We start from the raw sequence: 20,409 nt of genomic DNA, 5'->3' as shown, positions 1-20,409 counted from the left end.
GACCCAGCCCGGGGCCTCCAGGCCTCTCCCCAGCCTCCGGGCCAGTCTCCCTCCCCCACCTTCTCGTCCGCCGGGAGCTGCGGCTGCCGTCCCTGAGATGCGACCCTCGCGGGGGCGACCCTGAGGGGAGGCGGCCCATGTGCTGAGCGGCGGACAGGAGCCCAGGCGTCCGGGGACCAACTTCCTGCCGCCTGGGAACCCGCGCCTCCCGGTGTCGCGCCTCGCTCGGTCAGCACCGGCCTGCGGAGCCGGGTCCCCGCCCTGGTCGCGGGGACGCTCACCAGGTGCCCGGGAGTCCCAACTCGGCTACTGCCCGCGCCCTGCCGGCCTCCACGCCTCGCGCGGAGGACCTCAGCCACCGCCGCCTCGGATCGTGCCAGGCCGGGGACCGCGTCCCCCTTCCCGGGGCGGCCTCCGCGCAGCAGGGGCGATGCAGACTGTCCCGCCGGCCGTCTAGAGCCTCTACACTGCGGGCAAGGACGGGCGGTGACTGCCCAGAGGTGCCCGGCCACACCTTCCTTCGGCCCAAAAGGACTTTCCTGGCCGCGCCGAACCGACCCTTCCTTCATGCTGCAGTGCTGCAACGTTTCCGCCACCGAGGGGGAAAAGCGTCCGCGATCTCAAACCAAACACAAGAATTGGCGTGTGACTCATCTGCTTGGATACCTCCAGTCCCCAAACTGTGTTCCAGGAGTTTTCTTGGCGGAAGCTGCCCGATGTTTGAGCCTTTTCTTCCCAGAGAAGAAGATGGACTGAAAGCTGCCAGTTGGGGACTTTTTGTGATCAGGGCGCTGCTGGGTTTTAAAGGAGGTGATGGGGCTTGCGCTGGCTTGTCTTCCCACCCAAGTGAAGAGTTGATGTTCACTGGTTATGCTTAGACAATGTGCAGTTTGTGTTAATTTAAAATTTTGGGTGGGATAGGGGGATAGGCTTGTGAAGGGCAGTCCGGATCCAGAGGAACTCCTCTTTGTTCCTGGTAGGAGAGACACCCCCAGTCTATCCTCGATGCCGTCAGCCTTGGCCATCTTCACTTGCCGCCCGAACTCGCACCCGTTTCAGGAGCGTCATGTCTACCTGGACGAGCCCATCAAAATCGGCCGCTCAGTGGCCCGCTGTCGACCAGCGCAGAATAATGCCACTTTTGATTGCAAAGTGCTGTCAAGGAACCACGCTCTCGTCTGGTTTGATCACAAGACGGGCAAGGTAATGTCAGCACATTGACCAGCGGCATTGTTTAACAAACTTGTTTCCCCCGCTTTGCCCTTTCTGAGAGGCCTAATGTATGCAGGATCCCAGGGTTTGCATCCAGAGGAGGCTTTGCGCAAAGCCACGAAACAACTGTTTGTGTGCCTGGTTCTAGTGGAAATTTGATTGAGGTGGTTGAATGGAAAACAGAGAAGGTATTGTAATTAAAAGCCTCAGGAAGTGTATGGCATCTTGATAACGGGGTCATTCCCAGTGAAATACCAAACTAGATAGTGAAACTTGGCGTCTTGCTTTCAGTCTGCTTGGAAAGGTGAATTCACAGTTCAGCGCTTTATTAAGCAAGCAGGAGTTGTCAGAGCAATTCGGGGAATCTGTGGCCATTATTATCCCAGGGCTCAAGTGTCTTAGTAGTGAAATGTAGTTAACACATAGCTTTAGGTGAGTTCAGATCAGGACCTTTCTAGTAAGGACAATTGCTGGTATAAACCTAAGATTTTTGAAAGGTTTGATACATACTTGCTCTTGAAGGAATAATTTGCAGTAATCAAAGCTAATTTAATTAAGCATGAACAATTGTAACTTTATATATTTTCAGAGTGTTTTTTACAAGTTGGAGAACATACACATACTGCATTTGAAAATCACTTTTTGATGTTCCCTGCAGCACTTATTAAGTACTTAGTGCATTCTTACAGAGGTGCTATTCAAAAGTTAGTGTTAGGAAATAAACTTATTTTCTGAAATTATACCCTATTCTGTCAATTATAGCATTACTTAAATGTGATGGGATGAATTCAGTGCTTTTCATTTTAAGCGTAATCAATTTAGTATTTTTATGTTAGTATCGTAAGTTACTATACACGTATGTACTTTTAAGAAATGAAAGAAATTAAGATCCTTTCCATTTTTAAAAACTGTTTATTTATGTTTATGGATAGTATACTAAAGAGCTCATCTTTGTGCCTAAACCTCAGGTTTTTAGCTGAGCTACTGAATCAGTTCCAACTTTAAGTTATGTAAGACTAATAGGACTGTCTCAGGTTTCACCTCCTGACTTTTTGCCCCTTCTTTCTGAGTTAAATAATTAAATCTTTCTTAAAGGAAGAACTTAAGTCTTCAAGAATATGTTTTGAAATGAAAGAAACCTGAGCCTTAAAAGGAAGAGAAAAAAATGATACTTCGGCAGCTACTGATTTAAGGAATTATTTTGTAAATTATTTTTTGAAGAAAGGAGGAAAAGATTGTCCAAGTGCTGTGTGCTGCATAATATCTGTACTTTATTCTACGTGTAGGAGTGTAGGATGAGAACTGAAGAATATGTTAACTTTTCTGTATAACACCAGATCGTCATTTACCTGTGGAGCAGACCCTTCCTCCCTACCCCCAAGCTGAACGTAGGGTGCCTAATTTTTTTTGAGACAGATTTTTGCTCTTGTCACCCAGGCTGGAGTGCAGTGGTGCTATCTCAGCTCACTGCAACCTCTGCCTCCCAGGTTCAAGTGATTCTCCTGCCTCAGCCTCCCAAGTAACTGGGATTACAGGTACATGCCACCACGCCCGGCTACTTTTGTATTTTTAATAGAGACAGGGTTTCACCGTGTTGGCCAGGCGGTCTCGAACTCCTGACCTCAGTTGATTCGCCTGCCTCAGCCTCCCAAAGTGCTGGGATTACAGGCGTGAGCCACCGCACCTGGCCCTCATAATTCTTTAAAATGAATATTCATAGAGCTCATTTTTCCAGCAGTTGAATTTAAATATCAGTTTACTACTAAGTAGTGCCTTAACTCAACCAGCTTTTACATTTTTGCCATTTTATGTTCTTGGGCAACAGGTCTAAACTAATTAGACATCAGGTTTGCTCACGGTACATACTCTGCAAACGCACTTTGATTAAACACTCAAAGGGAACTCTCATTTTTTGTTTTACTTATTTGAAAAATACTGATTTCATGCACAGTGCTTTCCATGGCCGTAATAAAACTCTCGCAATAGGTTATTTTGAGATAACTAAGAATAGATCAATAGTGACTGTTTCATGAATTGAGATGACATGTTAATATTTGTTCTTTTTTTTTTTTTTTGAGATGGAGTCCTACTCTATTACTCAGGCTAGAGTGCAGTGGCGCAACCTCAGCTCACTGCAACCTCTGCCTCCTGAGTTCAAGCAATTCTCATGTCTTAGCCTCATGGGTAGCTGGAATTACAGGCACGTACCATCATGCCCAGCTAATTTTTATATTCTTAGTAGATACTGGGTTTCACCACGTTGGCCAGGGTGGTCTTGAATGCCTGACCTCAAGTGGTCCAGCCTCCTCGGCCTCCCAAAGTGCGGCCAACGTGCCTGGCCATGAAATTTGTTCTTCAGAAAAACTTATCTTTGAAGGGTAGATATGGCTTATTTCTACCATTTTCACTTTTTTCCCTCTTCTGCTTTATTAGCTAAAATAACACGCAGGCTATGAGACCACTACTTTAGATATAGATGTAATTATTGATTATTATACCACTTAATCTAGTTACAGCAGATACTCTCAGATCTTACCATGTCATTGAATTGCTTTAGGAATTAACTATTTAAAGTTTTGGTTTGGACAGATAGTAGGTTTTATTTGAGCATCTATTATGTGCCAGACACTGTGAGGGACACAGTTCCAAAGAAAACCCACAGCATGACCAAATAGTTCTTGTATGAAATGTGCATTGTCTGTAGTCCCAGCTACTCGGGATGCCGAGGCACGAGGGTTGCTTGAGCCCAGGAGTTTGAAGTTTCAGTACTGTGATTATGCCACTGCACTCCAGCCTGGGCATTAAAGCAAGACCCTGTCTCTTAAAAAAAAAAAAAAAAAAAAGAAAGAATCCCTTCAGGCAAGGAGTTTTGCTCTTGTTGCCCAGGCTGGAGTGCAATGATGCGATCTTGACTCACTACAACCTCTCCCTCCTGGGTTCAAGTGATTCTCCTGCCTCAGCTTCCCGAGTAGCTGGGATTACAGGCATGTGCCACCACGCCTGGCTAATTTTGTATTTTTAGTAGAGATAGGGTTTCTCCATGTTGGTCAGGCTGGTCTTGAACTCCCAACCTCAGGTGATCCACCCACCTCGGCCTCCCAAAGTGCTGGGATTATAGGTATGAGCCACCGCGCCCAGCCAGGTTTTTTTTTTTCCCCCAAAACATCTGGGGATGATAATAGTACCTATTATTGGTTTGAGAATTGAGGTAATTATATAAATCACTTAGCACCCTGTCCCTGGCTCTTACTAAGCACCCAGTACTTACCAGAGAGGGTGTTTAGTGGGGAAGAGGGAACTATTTAGACAACACTTTGCAATTTGCTATAGTGCTATGGAGTCTTAGGAAGGTAATGAGAAATTATTTTCTTTAATGTGATAACATATATAGAAGAAATTTTTTTTTTTTTTTGATACGTGGCTCTGTTGCCCAGGCTGGAGTGCAGTGGTGCAGTCTCGACTTATTGCAACCTATGCCTTCTGGATTCAAGGGATTCTCCTGCCTCAGCTTCTCAAGCAGCTGGGATTACAGGCATTCATCACCAGGCCCAGCTAATTTTTGTGTTTTTGGTGGAGACAGGGTTTCACCATGTTGGCCAGGCTGGTCTCAAACTCCTGACCCCAGGTGATCCACTTGCCTCGGCCTCCCAAAGTGCTAGGATTACAGGCATGAGCCACTGCGCTTGGCCAGATGAAATTTTTTAAATTGAAACTGATGTAGTTGATAACTTTGTGCAAATTGGCAATTTACCTGGGAGGTCGAAAATTGGGGTAATATGTGCTTTGGATGACTTTCACTTTGTGGTGACTGATGCATTCTGCATTGTCCATTATGGGAGGCTCTTTAAAAGTTAGAAGAAATAGGTCGGGCATGGTGGCTCATGCCTGTAATCCAGCACTTGGGGAGGCTGAGGTGGACGGATCACGAGGTTGGGAGATTGAGATTATCCTGGCTAACACGGTGAAATCCCGTCTCTATGAAAAATACAAAAAATTAGCTGGGCGTGGTGGCATGTGCCTGTAATCCCAGCTACTTGGTAAGGCTGAGGCAGGAGAATTGCTTGAACCTGGGAGGTGGAGGTTGCAGTGAGCCAAGATCGCGCCACTGCACTCCAGTCTGGGTGACAGAGCGAGACTCCATCTCAAAAAAAAAAAAAAAAAAAGTTGGAAGAAATAATAAACACTTGAAACTTTATGATTATTCAAATGATACATGTTCATTTTAGAATATCTGCAAAATGTAGGCAGGTGGAAATCTAAGTGACACTTTTTAATGCTAAGCTCATGGAATATCTTATTGTATAATACTTAAATCTGCATGTTGAAGGGTGACAGGTTTGGCACAAGGCAGAGTTTCATAATCTTTCCCAAATCATCTTCTCAGTAATGTAGCAGTTGGATATTGCCTTGCTTGGATGCTGGCCCTATATATTATCCTCCATCCTTTTTGGAAGTCACGCTCTTCAAATTAGATGGCAGATAGTATAATGTTTTTTTTTTTTTTTTTTGAGTCAGAGTCTTGCCCTATCTCCCAGGCTGGAGTGCAGTGGCGCAATCTCGGCTCACCACGACCTCTCCCTCCTGTGTTCAAGTGATTCTCCTGCCTCAACTTCCCGCGTAGCTGGGATTACAGGCATGAGCCACCATGCCCGGCTAATTTTTTGTATTTTTAGTAGAGACAGGGTTGCACCATTGGCCACGCTGGTCTTGAACTCCTGACCTCAGGTGATCCGCCCGCCTCGGCCTCCCAAAGTGCTAGGATTACAAGCCTGAGCCACAGTGCCCAGCCTAGAATGGTTATCAATCCCTCTGTTGATTCAAGGCACCATTGAGCAAGCAAATCTACCCGTATAGTAGTTACGTAGAAGGGATAGTGAGTGGACTCTTCTCTTGTGATTTGGATGGCCCTATTTGATTTGAGGCTTTGGGGTACTGGTGACATGCTAGTGGTTGACATAGCAGTCTAGTTCCAGTCTCATTGAAGTTTACTTACTAGTGGTAGTAGTTGTCTACTTCTAGTCTCACTTTTAATTTAAACTTAGTGCATTTTTTTTTTTTTTTTTTGAGATGGAGTCTCGCTCTGTCACTCAGGCTGGAGTGCAATGGTGTGATCTCGGCTCACTGCAACCTCTGCCTCCTGGGTTCAAGCAGTTCTCCTGTCTCAGCCTCCTGAGTAGCTGGGATTATAGGCACACACCACCATGCCCAGCTACTTTTTTGTATTTTAGTAGAGACGGAGTTTCACCATGTTGCATAAGCTGGTCTCGAACTCCTGAGCTTAGGCAATCCACTCGCCTTGGCCTCCCAAAGTGTTAGGATTACAGGTGTGAGCCACCGCGCCTGGCCTAGTGTATCTTTTTGAGCACCTGTTCTATCATGATTTGTTTGAGTGAAGGACATAGTGGTAGAGGGGGAGAAAATGACACCAACTGGTAAGAATTTATTTCTTCTTTTTAGGAACTTTTACACTGGATAGAGAAGGTGACTGTGCACTTTGAAAATAGTTGAGATAGGTGATATTATATAAGTTTCAATGGCAAAAGAGTGATGACATTTGACTTTAAAATTAGGGGTGGGTAGATAAGAAAAGGTGTTTTTGTTGTTGTTTTTATTTTTTTGTGGGGATGAGGATGGAATAAAACAAAAGCAGATAATTTTGAATGAGCTTTGCATTTTCCAAATGCTGAGGAAACTCACTTTGTTGGATTAGAGAGTTCTTTGAAGAGTAGCCAAGGGTGAACATCTGTTCTGTGTGATGTTCTTATTTGTGCCTCGTCTTTGTAATTAATTTTCACACTCTGGAAGACAGGAACGTTTTCCTACTATCTTGTATAAAGTAGTTGTTGAATAAATGAAGCTGACTGGATAGTGTGGTGCCAGGTTGTGAAGTGCCTTGTTTACCAAGCTAAGGATGTAGACCCTTGGGTTATGGAAGGCCTAGGAGAGTTCTGAGCAGAGCACTGACATACCAAACCCCTGTTTAATAAAGAGTGGGCCTGGTGCAGTGGCCCACGCCTGTAATCCCAGCACTTTGGGAGGCCGAGGTGGATGGATCACCTGAGATCAGGAGTTTGAGACCAGCCTGGCCAACATGGTGAAACCCCATCTTTACTAAAAATACAAAAACTAGCCAAGTGTGGTGGCATGAACCTGTAATCCCAGCTACTTGGGAGGCTGAGGCAGGATAATCACTTGAACCCAGGAAGGAGAGGTTGCAGTGAGCAGAGATTGCATCTTTGCATTCCAGCCTGGGCAACAGAGCGAGACTCCGTCTCAAAAAAAAAAAAAAAAAAAAAAGAGTGATACAATAGTGATACAATAGCGTATGTAGAGTTGCCTGGAACAAGGAAAAATGAGTAACAGCTTAACTAACACTCTTGTACTAACTGTATACTGGGCCCTGTTCTAAGTGCTTTACATGTTAACTTATTTAATCCTCAAGTAACTCTTTGAGGTGCTTGGTTTTTCCACATTAACTTGTGGGGAAATTGAGGCACAGAGAGATCTTGGTCAAGTTCACAAAGCTATTAAATGGTAGAATTGAGATTTAAACTCAAGCTCATAACCACTGTGCTATTCTAAGGCTTTGTAATACTTTAGATATGATGTGAAAGCATAGACCAGGTTAACAGTAGGAATGAAAATGATTAAATGCCAGAAAAGAAAAAAAGATAAGAGTATTAAATTAACTTGCACATTAGGACTTCGGCAAAGAGCAAGGTCCTATGTGAACTGAAGATTTTAGGGAAAGTTTAATGGATGAAACAGTTTCATGGAAGAATGCAATTTAAACTAGACCTTAGGACTTTTAAAAAGAGGAAGAATGGCCAGAAACAGTGGCAAATGCCTGTAATCTCAGCGACTTGGGAGGCTGAGTCTGGAAGAGTGCTTGAGGCTAGGAGTTTGAGGCTGTAGTATGCCCAAATTGCACCTGTGAAAATTCACTGCACTCCAGCCTGGGCATCATAGCAATAATTTGTCTCTAAAAAAAAAAAAGTTCAAAAATTTGTATTTGCCAGGGGTACATCAGGTCTGTAGCCCCACCTACTTGGGAGGATGAGACAGGAGGATCACTTAGGCCAGGAGTTCAAGGCTATAGTGCACTATGATTGCTCTAGCCTGGGTGACATAGTGAGACCCATCTTAAAAAAAAAGGAAGTGGGATTAGGGGATAGATTGTAGTTAGAGTCAGTCTGGGAAAGGAGTTTTGGGTGGGAGGAAGAAGCAGGGATGATATATGGCATGTTCCAAGGACATTGCAAGAAAGTCATTGTGAAGAGCCTGCTGAATTTGACCACCAAGATTGTTTCTTCTTTTTTCCTCCACACATCTAAACATGACCACAAAGATCCTAGCCTCAGCTTTTGGGAGAATGGCAGGTCATACCTTCTTTTACTTTTTGTTTGTTTGTATGTTCATTTTAACAGAAGTTTTTTGTTGACAGAAGTATAAAGGTCATTAAGGGGTGCTGGTGTTTGTGAGAAAGTCTTTTACTTGACAAGTTGTATTTAAGACACGTAATGTGAACATGTATAGAAAGCCAAATTGTATATTTAAAGCACGTGTTCATTTCCTTCTATATTACTTTTCATACTAGTGGGAAATTGATAAAATATTTTATCTGTGATTTCAAGTTGTTAAAAATATTGATGGTGTATATACTTAAAGCATTTTTTTTTTTCCCAGTTAGTTCTTTGACATTACCCCTTAGGTTAAATTCACTCTTTGCCCTTTTAGGCTCCTGTCTGGTTTTCTGGGTTTTTTTTGTTTTTTTTGTTTTTTTTTTGAGACGGAGTCTCACTGTATTGCCCAGGCTGGAGTGCAGTGGCGCGGTCTTGGCTTGCTGTAAGCTCCGTCTCCGGGGTTCACGCCATTCTCCTGCCTGAGCCTCCCAAGTAGCTGGGACTACAGGCACCCGCCACCACGCCTTGCTAATTTTTTTTTTTGTGTGTATTTTTAGTAGAGACGGGATTTCACTATGTTGGCCAGGCTGGTCTCGAACTCCTGACCTCGTGATCTGCCCGCCTCGGCCTCCCAAAGTTCTGGGATTACAGGCGTGAGCCACTGCGCCCAGCCTAGCTGTCGGGTTTTCTTAAGTGATATTTCTGCTAGAGCTTAGTATTTATTCTTTTTGGTAAGTAGGGAAGAGAATGTCATTTAGAGTTTTAAGTGAAAAGATTGTGATGTTAACTCTTAATGTATGTCAGTTACTTGATAGTTACTTGAATCAAGAAAAATGATAGCATTTATTAGCGGCTGAAACGTTCTAAGTTTACAGTCCAGACTCTTTCCTCTTGTCGGGTACATGCTTCTCTTACTGCTACTCTATAGATAGATAAATAGTTTACACCTTTGCTTAAAAATCTTTGACGTCTCATTAATTTTTACCATTAAAATCTATATCGTATTTTCTTTTTTTCCAGCTCTCTCTTTTATTACTGTTTTTTTCTTCACCCCAAACTTTGTGTACTAGCTGTATGACAGTGTTCACTGTTCCTAGAACAAGTGCCTTTTTTTACTGTTTTGTCTTCTAGAATGACCTCTTCTCGTCATCCCTTAAGGCTCAATTCCAATGTGAAACCGTCCCTGACTCCCTTTAACTGAAGAATTAATTGCTTCTTCCTCTGTACTTCCATTTAACTTTGTGTATAATTTCTTTATTTCTTTTTTTTTTTTTAATTTTTAAATTTTTTATTTTTGAGACAGGGTCACCCAGTGCAGTGGTGCGATCTTGGCTTACTGCAGCCTCCACCTCATGGGTTCAAGCAGTTCTCCTGCCTCAGCCTCCCAAGTAGCTGGGATTACAAGCACCCACCACCATACCTGGCTAATTTTTGTATTTTTAGTAGAGACAGAGTTTCACCATATTACCCAGGCTGATCTCGAACTCCTGGCCTCAAGCAATCCACCTGCCTCAGCCTCCCAAAGTGCTAAGATTAGAGGTGTGAGCCACTGCACCCGGCCTGTATGTAATTTCATTATGGGACATAAACAACAAAATAACTGTGATGCAAATATACTATTGTCCCATCAGATGTGAACTCTTGAGAACAAGAGAATAGGCACTACATACATGTTTGAATGAGCGAAATGTGAACAATGGAGCGGTCTGTATTTCTGCAAACCTGTGCAGTGTTCGAGGGCAAAAAGTCATTCAAGTTAGTTCTTAATTGGAGATCATGGACTCAATTATCAATATGTAGTCTTTGTATAAGTCATTATTTATTGAGAACTTGCAGTTTGCAAAACATTTTGCTAAGTGTTTTTGGATTGTAGATAATCTTGTGATTGATGATATTAAATTATATATATGAACTATTACATTTTCACACAAATTAATTTTAAAAGGTTTTAAAATAATCAGAGTGCTTTCTTGTTTCATTTGGTCTATATAATATTCTTAGAAGTTAAGTAAAACAGCTGCAGTCTAGCTCCCTTTTGTCCAAAAAGCGTTTGATGTTTAGAGGTTATTTGTACAAGATCGTCTAGTAGTAACTATGGGAGTTTTTTCCCTCCTGAAATAAAAGCCAACTATTAGACATTTATTCTGAACTATCTTCTTAGGAACTGACGCAATTATTATGAAAATCTGTCTTTTGCGCTTGCTTGCTCTCTTGAAAGGTAATCTAAGCTATTGCTTTTTGATGTATAACCAAAACTTGTCATATTACAGACTTTCAGAGACTGAAATAACTCAAGTTAATTATTTCTCTGAGTCAGCTAATATTTTTTAAAACTTACCTCTACTATTCCTAGCAATAAAATATTGTTTCTTGGGCTTGCATTCTGGCAAACTGATTTGGCTTTGGGTATATATGCAAATGAATGAAATAGCCTTGGAAAAGCTTGTTTGGCCATGTATATTTTTCATACTTTATAAGAGAGTAGCTGACAAATGTAAAGAAAAAAAGGAAAGCTTATATAGGCACTTGAAAATACGGACGTGTTTGGTAATTAGTACTGTATCTTTTGTCAAATATACAATTTGGGTTGGATTTTAAATTTAAGCATGTAGAAGCTGTGTGTTAAGATTTTCTCAATACTTTCAGACTTACAGTTTTATTTATATATATAACTACTGACTTATTCTAGATGAGCCAAGCAGAAATGACTTTCCAATATAGACTTTCAAGCTTTTCTTATTTTTTACTTATACAAATAACAGGAATATATTCTCATAAGAAGTCAAGCAGGCTGGGTGTGGTGGCTGACACCTGTAATCCTAGCACTTTGGGAGGCTGAGGCAGGAGAATTGCTTGAGGCCAGGAGTTCAAGTTCAGCCTGGGCAACTGTTTATATGAAATGTGTAGAATAGGTAAATTCATAGAAACAAAGATTGGTGGTTTCTAGGGGCTAAGGGTAATTAGGAATGTGATGGTTAATTTTATGTCAGTGTGACTAGGCTGTGGTATCAGTGTTTCGCTTGACCAATTTTTGGTCAAACACCAACCTGATATTGCTGTGAAAGTATTTCTTAGATGTGACTAACATTTATACCATTAGACTTTGAGTAAAGTATATTACCCTCCATAATGTGGCTGGGCCTCTCTAATCAGTTGAAGGCCTTAAGAAAAAAGACTGAGGTCCCCCTGAAGTTAGGAATTTTGCCCTCACAAAGCTGTTGGACTCAAGACTACACAACAACTCTTCCTTGAATCCCTAGTCTAATGATCTGCCCTACCGATTTCATACTTGCCAGCACCCCCAACCCCAGTTGCGTGAGCCAATTCCACTAAATAAATCTCTCTATATAAATATACATTTGATCCGTCCTGTTTTTCTAGAGCCTTGACTAATATAGGAGATGACTGCCAAATGGGTCAAATCCTTTTTGGGATGATGAAAATGTAAAATTGATTGTGGTGATGGTTGCACAACTCTGAATTGTATACTTAAATTGGCAATTGTAAGGTGTTTGAATTATATCTCAAAAAAGGATTTATTTATTTATTTTTTTTGAGATGGAGTCTCGCTCTGTCGCCCAGGCTGGAGTGCAGTGGCGCGATCTCAGCTCACTGCAAGCTCCGCCTCCCGGGTTCACGCCATTCTCCTGCCTCAGCCTCCCAAGTAGCTGGGACTATAGGCGCCTGCCAGCGCGCAGCTAATTTTTTGTATTTTTAGTAGAGATGGGGTTTCACCATATTAGCCAGGATGGTCTCGATCTCCTGACCTCATGATCCACCCACCTCGGCCTCCCAAAGTGCTGGGATTACAGGCATGAGCCACCGCGCCCAGCTGTATTTTTTTTTTTTAAGACACAGGGTCTCACTATGTTGCCTGGCTGGTCTCAAAGTCCTAGGCTCAAGCAACCCTCCCACCTCAGGCTCCCAAAGTGTTAGGATTACAGGGTGAGCTACCACACCTAGGCCCAAAAGGAATGTTAAATGAAGTAATAGCTTAATGAAAGCAGCCTAGGGAATAGGAAGTAGAAGAGAGTGAGTATTCAAGGTAGGTAGGATTAACAGAGCAGCTTTTGAAGTACCATATAGTTTGATTTTTCTCCCTACTTCCTTATTGTGAATGTCTTACTCTTGGTCGGACCTTTGTTTTAACAAATGTAGTATATAGATAGTATGTTTCCAATTTTGAAATATTTGTTTCTAGGCACAATTTTGATATTTTTGAGAAGTTGTAGTGCCAGAGTATTAATGTGAGAATTGAGAGAAATGGTTAAGATAGAGTTTAAAAGTCTCAATCTGCACCTCAATCAGTTCAGCATAAGATTAATTTTACTTACCAAGGAATCTTTGATGTATGTAGGCACATACATAGAAGCAGTAAAGTGTTAGAATGAACAGTACTAGTTTGATTAGAAGAAAGTATTCATTTGAATTGTAGCTGAACTTAAACTGGGGCCATTATGCTTTCTTAGTCTTTAGTATCTGAGTGTCTCATTCTTGCAGTGCAGTGTGGTGTCCAGTACATAGTCCTGGAAAAATACAATTACGATACAAATAAGTCAAACAATAGTAGCATCTGTGAATCATTGTTTCCAGGGAGCTAAGAGAGTGATGTATTCCTTCCCCCAGGATTGGGGGCAGAAAATGTGGGAGGAAAGAAGAGGGCTTCACAGAGAAAGTTGTTTTTAGGCCACTGTTTGAAGAGTGAGTAGGGCTTTGCTAGCTGGATAAAAAAGAGCAGTGCATTCTAGCTGGAAGCATATGTTTAAGGCAGAAAAGCCTGAAAGAGAATGATGTATTCTGGGAATGCAAACCCAGAAGTTGACAAAATTGGGGGGAAGAAAATAGAGCTGCTATCAGTTCTTTGGGGGTAGTTGAGCACTGCAGGCAGATGCCTTAAGGGAGGCAATGTAGTTAAAGATTTTGGAGTTGGACTACTGGTGTTGGAATCCTGGCTCCATTGCTTGCCAGATATGTGACCTTGGGGAGTCTGTGTGTTTTCAGTTTTCCTTATATGTAAAAGGAGGCTAATAATGGTATTTACTTCATGGGACTTTTATAAACATTTAATGAGAATTGTAAAGCACTTAGCAGAACACCTGGCACAGGATAGGCAGTCAATAGCTTGTGGCTATTAGAATTTTTCTTTCTTTTTTGGTTGGTGTGTTTGTATAGTAATACCAGTTGAATATTCCTTATCAAAAATGCCTGAGATCAGCAGTTTTTGGATTCCAGATTTTTTAGGATTTTGGAATATTTGCATTATACATACCAGTTGACCATCCCTAATTCAAAAATCTGTAATCAGTTCGCTTCAAAATTCAGAACTTTTTGAGTACTGACATGGTACTCAAAGGAAATGCTCATCAGAACATTTCAGATTTCAAATTTCAAATTTTCAGATTTGGGTTGCTGAACCTGTATTACTTCATAGACAGGGCTTTTCCATGATGCCCAGGCTGATCTCAAACTCCTGGGCTCAAGCAATCCCCCTGCCTTGCCTTCCCAAAGTGTTGGGATTACAGGCATGAGCCACTGTACCTGGCCTTTTTCTTCTTTTTTTTTTTTTAGGCAGGGTCTTGTTCTGTTGCCCAGGCTGGAGTACAGTAGTGTGGTCACAGCTAATTGCAACCTTGAACTCTTGAGAACACAAATGATCCCCCGACCCTTGGCCTCCCAGACTGCCAGGATTATAGGCGTGACCCACTGTACCTGGCCTTATTTTCTGTAAATATGCTTTTTCATTGTTGAAAAAGTTTTCTTTTTTGAATATATCTTTTGAGTTCCCTAAACCAATTAATTTTTTTTGGAATGTGTGAAATTTTTTTGAATATGTTAAAGAAATCATCTGTTAATGCATGTTATCCACTTCTACTAAGTTTGTGTAGTTTCCCTGTTAAAAGCAATAAATCAGTGGTATACTTGGTCCGCCTTACCTGAAGATTCAAAATTAAAGGAGTTGAGTAAGTTACAAGAATCTAGTCAGTCAGTTAGGAAAAATATAAATGAACCTATAATGCTCTATCAGGCACCATAGAGCGTGGTGAAATTACAATGTTACTTCAGTCTTCAAGAAGCTTCTAGTTTAATTGGAAAGCTAAAGCTAACTCCCATAAAGAATTAAGGAAGAATTAAGGCACTATGTGATCAAGATTGAGAAGGCTTGTTTGTCATGTAAGGGGGACTTGAATTGGACCCTGAAGATTTAGGATAGAGAATAACAGGTGTCCTTGGTGTATATGTCCTTGGTGTATAAAGGTCTGTATTGAAAGGCATTCCCCAGAGGAACAGTCAGGAGGCAGTTGAGTCTAAAAGAACAGTTTATCAGTTGAGGTTTTAGTTATATGCCACAGACATTGTCGATAGCTGATTTAAGAAGAGTAGCAGTATATTGAAAGGGGATTGGGTTGTTTTCAGAATCCTTGAAAGGCTGGGATCCAGTTTGGAAACTGATGCTGGAGTCACAACCAAAATCATGCCACAGAAGTGGCATTGTGCAGACATGGCTGCTGCATTCCTTGAGCACTTATACCTCAGCTTAAAATGTTGACATTTCATACTGGATGATGCCTTTAGCACTGTTGTTATTGCTGCTTCTGGAAAGTGGATGCTGATGCTTCTGCTCTGCCACCAGAGAAATCTACCATCATGTTTCTTTTTTTTATTTTTTATTTCTTTTTTGAGACAGAATTTCACTCTTGTTGTCCAGGCTGGAGTGCAATGGCACGATCTTGGCCCACTGCAACCTTTGCCTCCTGGGTTCAGTTGATTCTCCTGCTTCAGCCTCCCGAGTAGCTGAGATTACAGGCATGCGCCACCACGCCTGGTTCATTTTGTATTTTTGGTAGAGACAGGGTTTCTCCATGTTAGTCAGGCTGGTCTCAAACTCCCGACCTTAGGTGATCCACCTGCCTTGGCCTCCCAAAGTGCTGGGATTACAGGTGTGAGCCACCACGCCCAGCCTACCATCATGTTTGTTTGTGGCACTAACTCCTGATGTAAAGTGCTAAGCTTGTATATTTGGTTGAGCCTAGGTACATGACCATGACTTAGCTTCAAAGGAAGCTATAAATGACAGCATGTGTCATTTCAGCTTTTAGTAGGGGATAGGCTTTGCCTCCCACCAAGTTGGATATTTATCCAGTAATAACCAGGGGGTTCAGATGCCAGCATCCAAGAAAATTACCAGTGTTTCCTCCAAGTTGAGTTTGTATGTTAAGGAGCCCTATTACTGAATTACCACGAGATGGTTTAGACTAAATGACAGAGTTGAACCTGATTTAGACTGCATTTCAGGTAGGCGGTGGAGATAAGTCCTCAACATCAGTGTCATCAATAGGTTCTTGGAAACTGTGACACTAAGCCACATGATGTACTATATGCTGTAGGAACTTAATTCTTGTTTATATTAATTAGCCTGTTGTAAAATTGGTAACATCGGTTTCTTTATACGTTTTGTCATTTTACTTAAAATCACAGTTTCCAAAAACCTATCCATGACTATGTTAAGTGAGGACTTTCTGTACAAGGTTGATGGGACCATAGGGCAAAAACCTTTAGTAAATCAAGGCATAAACTTTGGGAGCTAAGAATCTTGGAGTTGCAACTGTGGGGAAAGCAGTGCCTCCACTTAATTCATCTCGATAACCCAATAACTAAACTAGTATGTTATGAAACACCTGTCTGCTTTAGCATTCTGACTTTGTATTAGAGTGATTGTAAAATGATAAAGATTGGTTTTGTAGGTATAGTGAGCAGACAAGATTTGAAGATTCCAAAGTATTAATATAATTTCTTATTTTCTTTTATTTTTAAAAACTACCTACATATTTGAAAATAGGATGTTTCTTATTTTCAAGATTATTTTTCTCTTGGCATATTAAAAGATTGTACTTGTGTGCATTTTTTAAGGTATATTGTTTTGTTCATCATTTAACATTCTGCAGTAAGCTCATTTAAATACTATTTCTGATATTGCCAGAAGTATAGATTTAATACTTTGAATAAAACAAGAAGTTAAAAGGATTATGATGAAAATATTGTATGTAATTGTCCAAGCGAAAGGTAGGTATTAAATGATAGAAACTACTTCAGAATTTCAGTATGAAGTATATTTTAAAACATAACACCTATGTAGTAGTACTAGTCTTTTTTTTTTTTCTTTTTTTTTGAGACACTCTTGTTGCCTAGGCTGGAGTGCAATGGTGCGATCTCAGCTCACTGAAACCTTCGCCTCTCAGGTTCAAGTGATTCTCCTGCCTCAGTCTCCCGAGTAACTGGGATTACAGGCACGCACCACCATGCCCAGCTAATTTTTTGTATTTTTAGTAGAGACGGGGTTTCACCATGGCCAGGCTGGTCTTGAACTCCTGACCTCAGGTGATCCGCCTGCCTCAGCCTCCCAGAGTGCTGGGATTACAGGTGTGAGCCACCGCGCCCAGCCAGTAGTACTAGTCTTACCATTTTAAACTGATACTCTAAACTGAGGTTTATTTATAATTGCCAGTTGTGTGGAGGCAGAGTTTTAAGATGAGCAGCAGTTAAATTTATTGGTTTTAATAGTTTTTTTACCCACTTCCCTGATTTAAGAACTGTATTAAAATTTTATCCTTTATTTTATCTGCAGCTATTTTGGAAGCTGATATAAAAATAGGTAAACTTTTTGAATAATGTGTGAAAAAATGATTAAAACGTACTTTCAAACATTAGGTGTTACTATTATTATGAAACTTAGTTGTTACTGCTTTCTCCTTTCACTAATCTTTATTATTACTACTTTGCCATAGTGGTATGTAGTCTTAGGTGCACAAAGGAAATTACAGACTTTAATAGACAATTATTATGATGATGATGATGATGATGATGTTTGAGATGGAGTCTTACTCTGTCACCCAGGCTGGAGTCTAATGGCATGATCTTGGCTCACTGCAACCTCTGCTTCCTGGGTTCAAGCAATTCTCTGGCCTCAGCCTCCCGAGTAGCGGGGATTACAGGCATACACCACCACACTCGGCTAATTTTTGTGTTTTTAGTAGAGATGGGGGTTTCACCATGTTGGCCAGGCTGGTCTCGAACTCCTGACCTCATGATCCACCTGCCTCGGCCTCCCAAAGTCTGGGATTACAGGTGTGAGCCACCGCGCCCGGCCAGTAGACAATATTTTTAACATGGCTGCCTTGTTGTAGGTCTGCTGATTGTGTTTTATATATATAAGCATTAATATGTATTCATATATATACTTAAATGCAGAATTAAACATTTTGTGTATAAAAGTGTTTACTTCTGATATTTAAGTCCTGCTGCCAAAATATTATTCCTCAAACCAAATATTTGGAGTGTTGGTATCCGAATGTTGGGGTTGGATAAGAAAATTTTTATTTTTCAAGTTCAGCCACTTTAAAAATACTTGTGGCTGGGCCAGGTAGTGGCTCATGCCTGTAATTCCAACACTTTGGAAGGCTGAGGCAGGAGGATTACTTGAGCCCAGGAGTTCAATACCAGCCTGAGCAACAAAGTGAAACCCTGTTGGTACAAAAAAAAAAAAAAAAAAAAAAAAAAGCTGAGCGTGGTGGTATACGCCTGTAGTCCCAGCTGCTTGAGGGAGGCTTAGTGCAGAAGATAGCTTGAGCCTGGGAGTTGGGGGCTGCAGTGAGCTGTGATCGCGCCACTGCACTCCAGCCCGGGAGACAGAACAAGACCCTATCTCAAAAAAAAATATTGTTATTATTGTTGAGACGGAGTGTCACTCTTGTTGCCCAGGCTAGAGTGCAGTGGCGCAGTCTTGACTCGCTGCAACCTCTGCCTCCTGGGTTCAAGCGATCTCTTGCCTGAGCCTCTCAAGTAGCTGGGATTGCAGGTGCCCACCACCATACCCGGCTACTTTTTGTATTTTTAGTAGAGATGGGGCTTTACAGTGTTGGCCAGGCTGGTCTCAAACTCCTGACCTCAGGTGATCCAACCACCACGGCCTCCCAGAGTGTTGGGATTATAGGCGTGAGCCACCATGCCCGGCCAATTTTTTTAATTTAATAATTTAAAAACATTAAATAGACTTGTGGAAAAGGATACTCATTCTCCTTTCTGGGATCAATGCCATAGTTTCAGTTTTATGACTGTGCTACTTTGGTAATAGTAGCAGTTAGTTGTTATTCAACTCACTTAACCTTTCTTTACTTTTGAACTTTGAATTTTCTGGTTGTCTTTGGAGTTGGTTGGGCTGGGTAAATCTTAAGTTATTAAGTGATGCAGGCACAGAAAATGAAAATTTATATAATGTTTATACATTTAACATTGTTACCTTCATTATATTTCCCATTTCTGTTGCTTTCACCTTAGAGTTTTGTACTAATTCAGACTTTGTGGTTCTTATCTGTTGGCTCTTTTAAGTGTGGATATGTTTTAGGCAAGTTCTATGGATTTTTGTTTTATTCTAAATCAGAATTGAATAATAGATCAAGTAAGTGATAGTTTAATGCTTTCTTTATGAAATTTTACCGATTGCCACAATTCTCCCTGATTTGTCCCTTCTCTCTCTCTTTTTTTTTTTTTTTGAGATGGAATTTCACTCTTGTTGCCCAGGTTGGAGTGCAGTGGCGCAATCTTGGCTCACTGCTACCTCTACCTCCTGGGTTCAAGTGATTCTCCAGCCTCAGCCTCCCAAGTAGCTGGGATTACAGGTGGGTGCCACCACTCCCGGCTAATTTTTTGTATTTAGTAGAGACAGGGTTTCACCATATTGATCAGGCTGTCTTGAACTCCTGACCTCAGGTGATCCACCTGCCTCGGCCTCCCGAAGAGCTGGGATTACAGGTGTGAGCCACTGTGCTCCGCCTGATTTGTTTATTCTCTTAATATTTTGAACTTTGATCATGTTTAACCCTTCACTTAACCCTTAATTATGTATTGTTCTGAGTAAGTTCTTTGATTATTATGGCCCTAATTAGCTTAAAATCTCCTTAAAAGCAACTGTGATAGACTATGCTACCTTGTAGCCCTACAGTATAGGTATAATGCCTATCGTATAGTAGATGGTTAAAAAAAATTATTGCCAACACAATACCTTTCTCCAAAGAAATTATGGAAGTACTAGCATAAGAAATTTGATTTTTAAAAAAAAAACCTCTTAGAAGAATATATAGGGTAACATCCTTATGACCTTGAATTCAGGGAGGCTATAATAAGTAATTTACAAGAAGCATACATTGAGGGAAAAGAGTAATACATTCAAATACATTAAAAATTAATTTTATTCATTGGAAGATAGAATAGCCAGGCACAGTGGCACTTGCTTTGTAGTCCCAGCTACTTGGGGGCTAAGACGGGAGGACTGCTTGAGCCCAGGAGTTTGAAGCTGTAATGTACTTTGATGGTGCCTGTGAATCACCACTGTACTCCAGCCTAGGCAGCTTAAAAAAAAAAAAAGAATAAGAAAAACTCAGAAGAAAAAAATTGGCAAACATATTTGTAATACATATCACTTGCGAAATGTTAGTATTCAGAAAATAGAAATAAGTTGTTTAAATAAAAGACAACCCAACAGAAAAGAAACAGTCAAAAGACACGCATAAGAATGTCACCGAAAAAATAAGATGCGGCAATAAACAAATGCTCAACTTTCAACATAAGTGAGGAACTGTAAACTTAAACCATGAGATGCCGTTTCTACTCAATTAAAAACTTGGAATAATATCAACTGTGAATGATACTGTAGAGCAGTAGCAACTCTCATACTCCGTTGTTGATATGATGAATTTCATTGATTTTTGAATGTTAAGCCAAGTTTGCATTCCTGAGATAA

The 20,409-nt window shown here is 41.2% G+C and overlaps 1 protein-coding gene across 19 annotated transcripts in view; it reads left to right on the top strand.

The window, feature by feature from the left end:
* Positions 1-609: 609 nt before the first annotated feature.
* SLMAP (sarcolemma associated protein) overlaps positions 610-20,409 on the top strand; it is a 177,170-nt gene continuing 157,370 nt past the window's right edge. For 16 of the 19 annotated variants that reach the window (XM_031663265.1, XM_031663256.1, XM_031663250.1 and 13 more), the window contains exon 1: positions 891-1,203. In XM_031663265.1, coding sequence (XP_031519125.1) covers positions 1,006-1,203 — 198 coding nt within the window. In that variant the 5' untranslated portion in view covers positions 891-1,005. Of the gene's footprint in view, positions 1,204-20,409 lie in introns of all 19 variants that reach the window. The other 3 variants (XM_031663263.1, XM_031663258.1, XM_031663254.1) reach the window with 1 other exon arrangement.

This window comes from Papio anubis, chromosome 2 (assembly GCF_008728515.1).
Source record: "Papio anubis isolate 15944 chromosome 2, Panubis1.0, whole genome shotgun sequence".
In the NCBI taxonomy this organism is placed as follows: domain Eukaryota; kingdom Metazoa; phylum Chordata; class Mammalia; order Primates; family Cercopithecidae; genus Papio; species Papio anubis.
The sequence above is the reverse complement of the archived record's forward strand: the minus strand, read 5'-3'. Positions and strand labels throughout refer to the sequence as shown.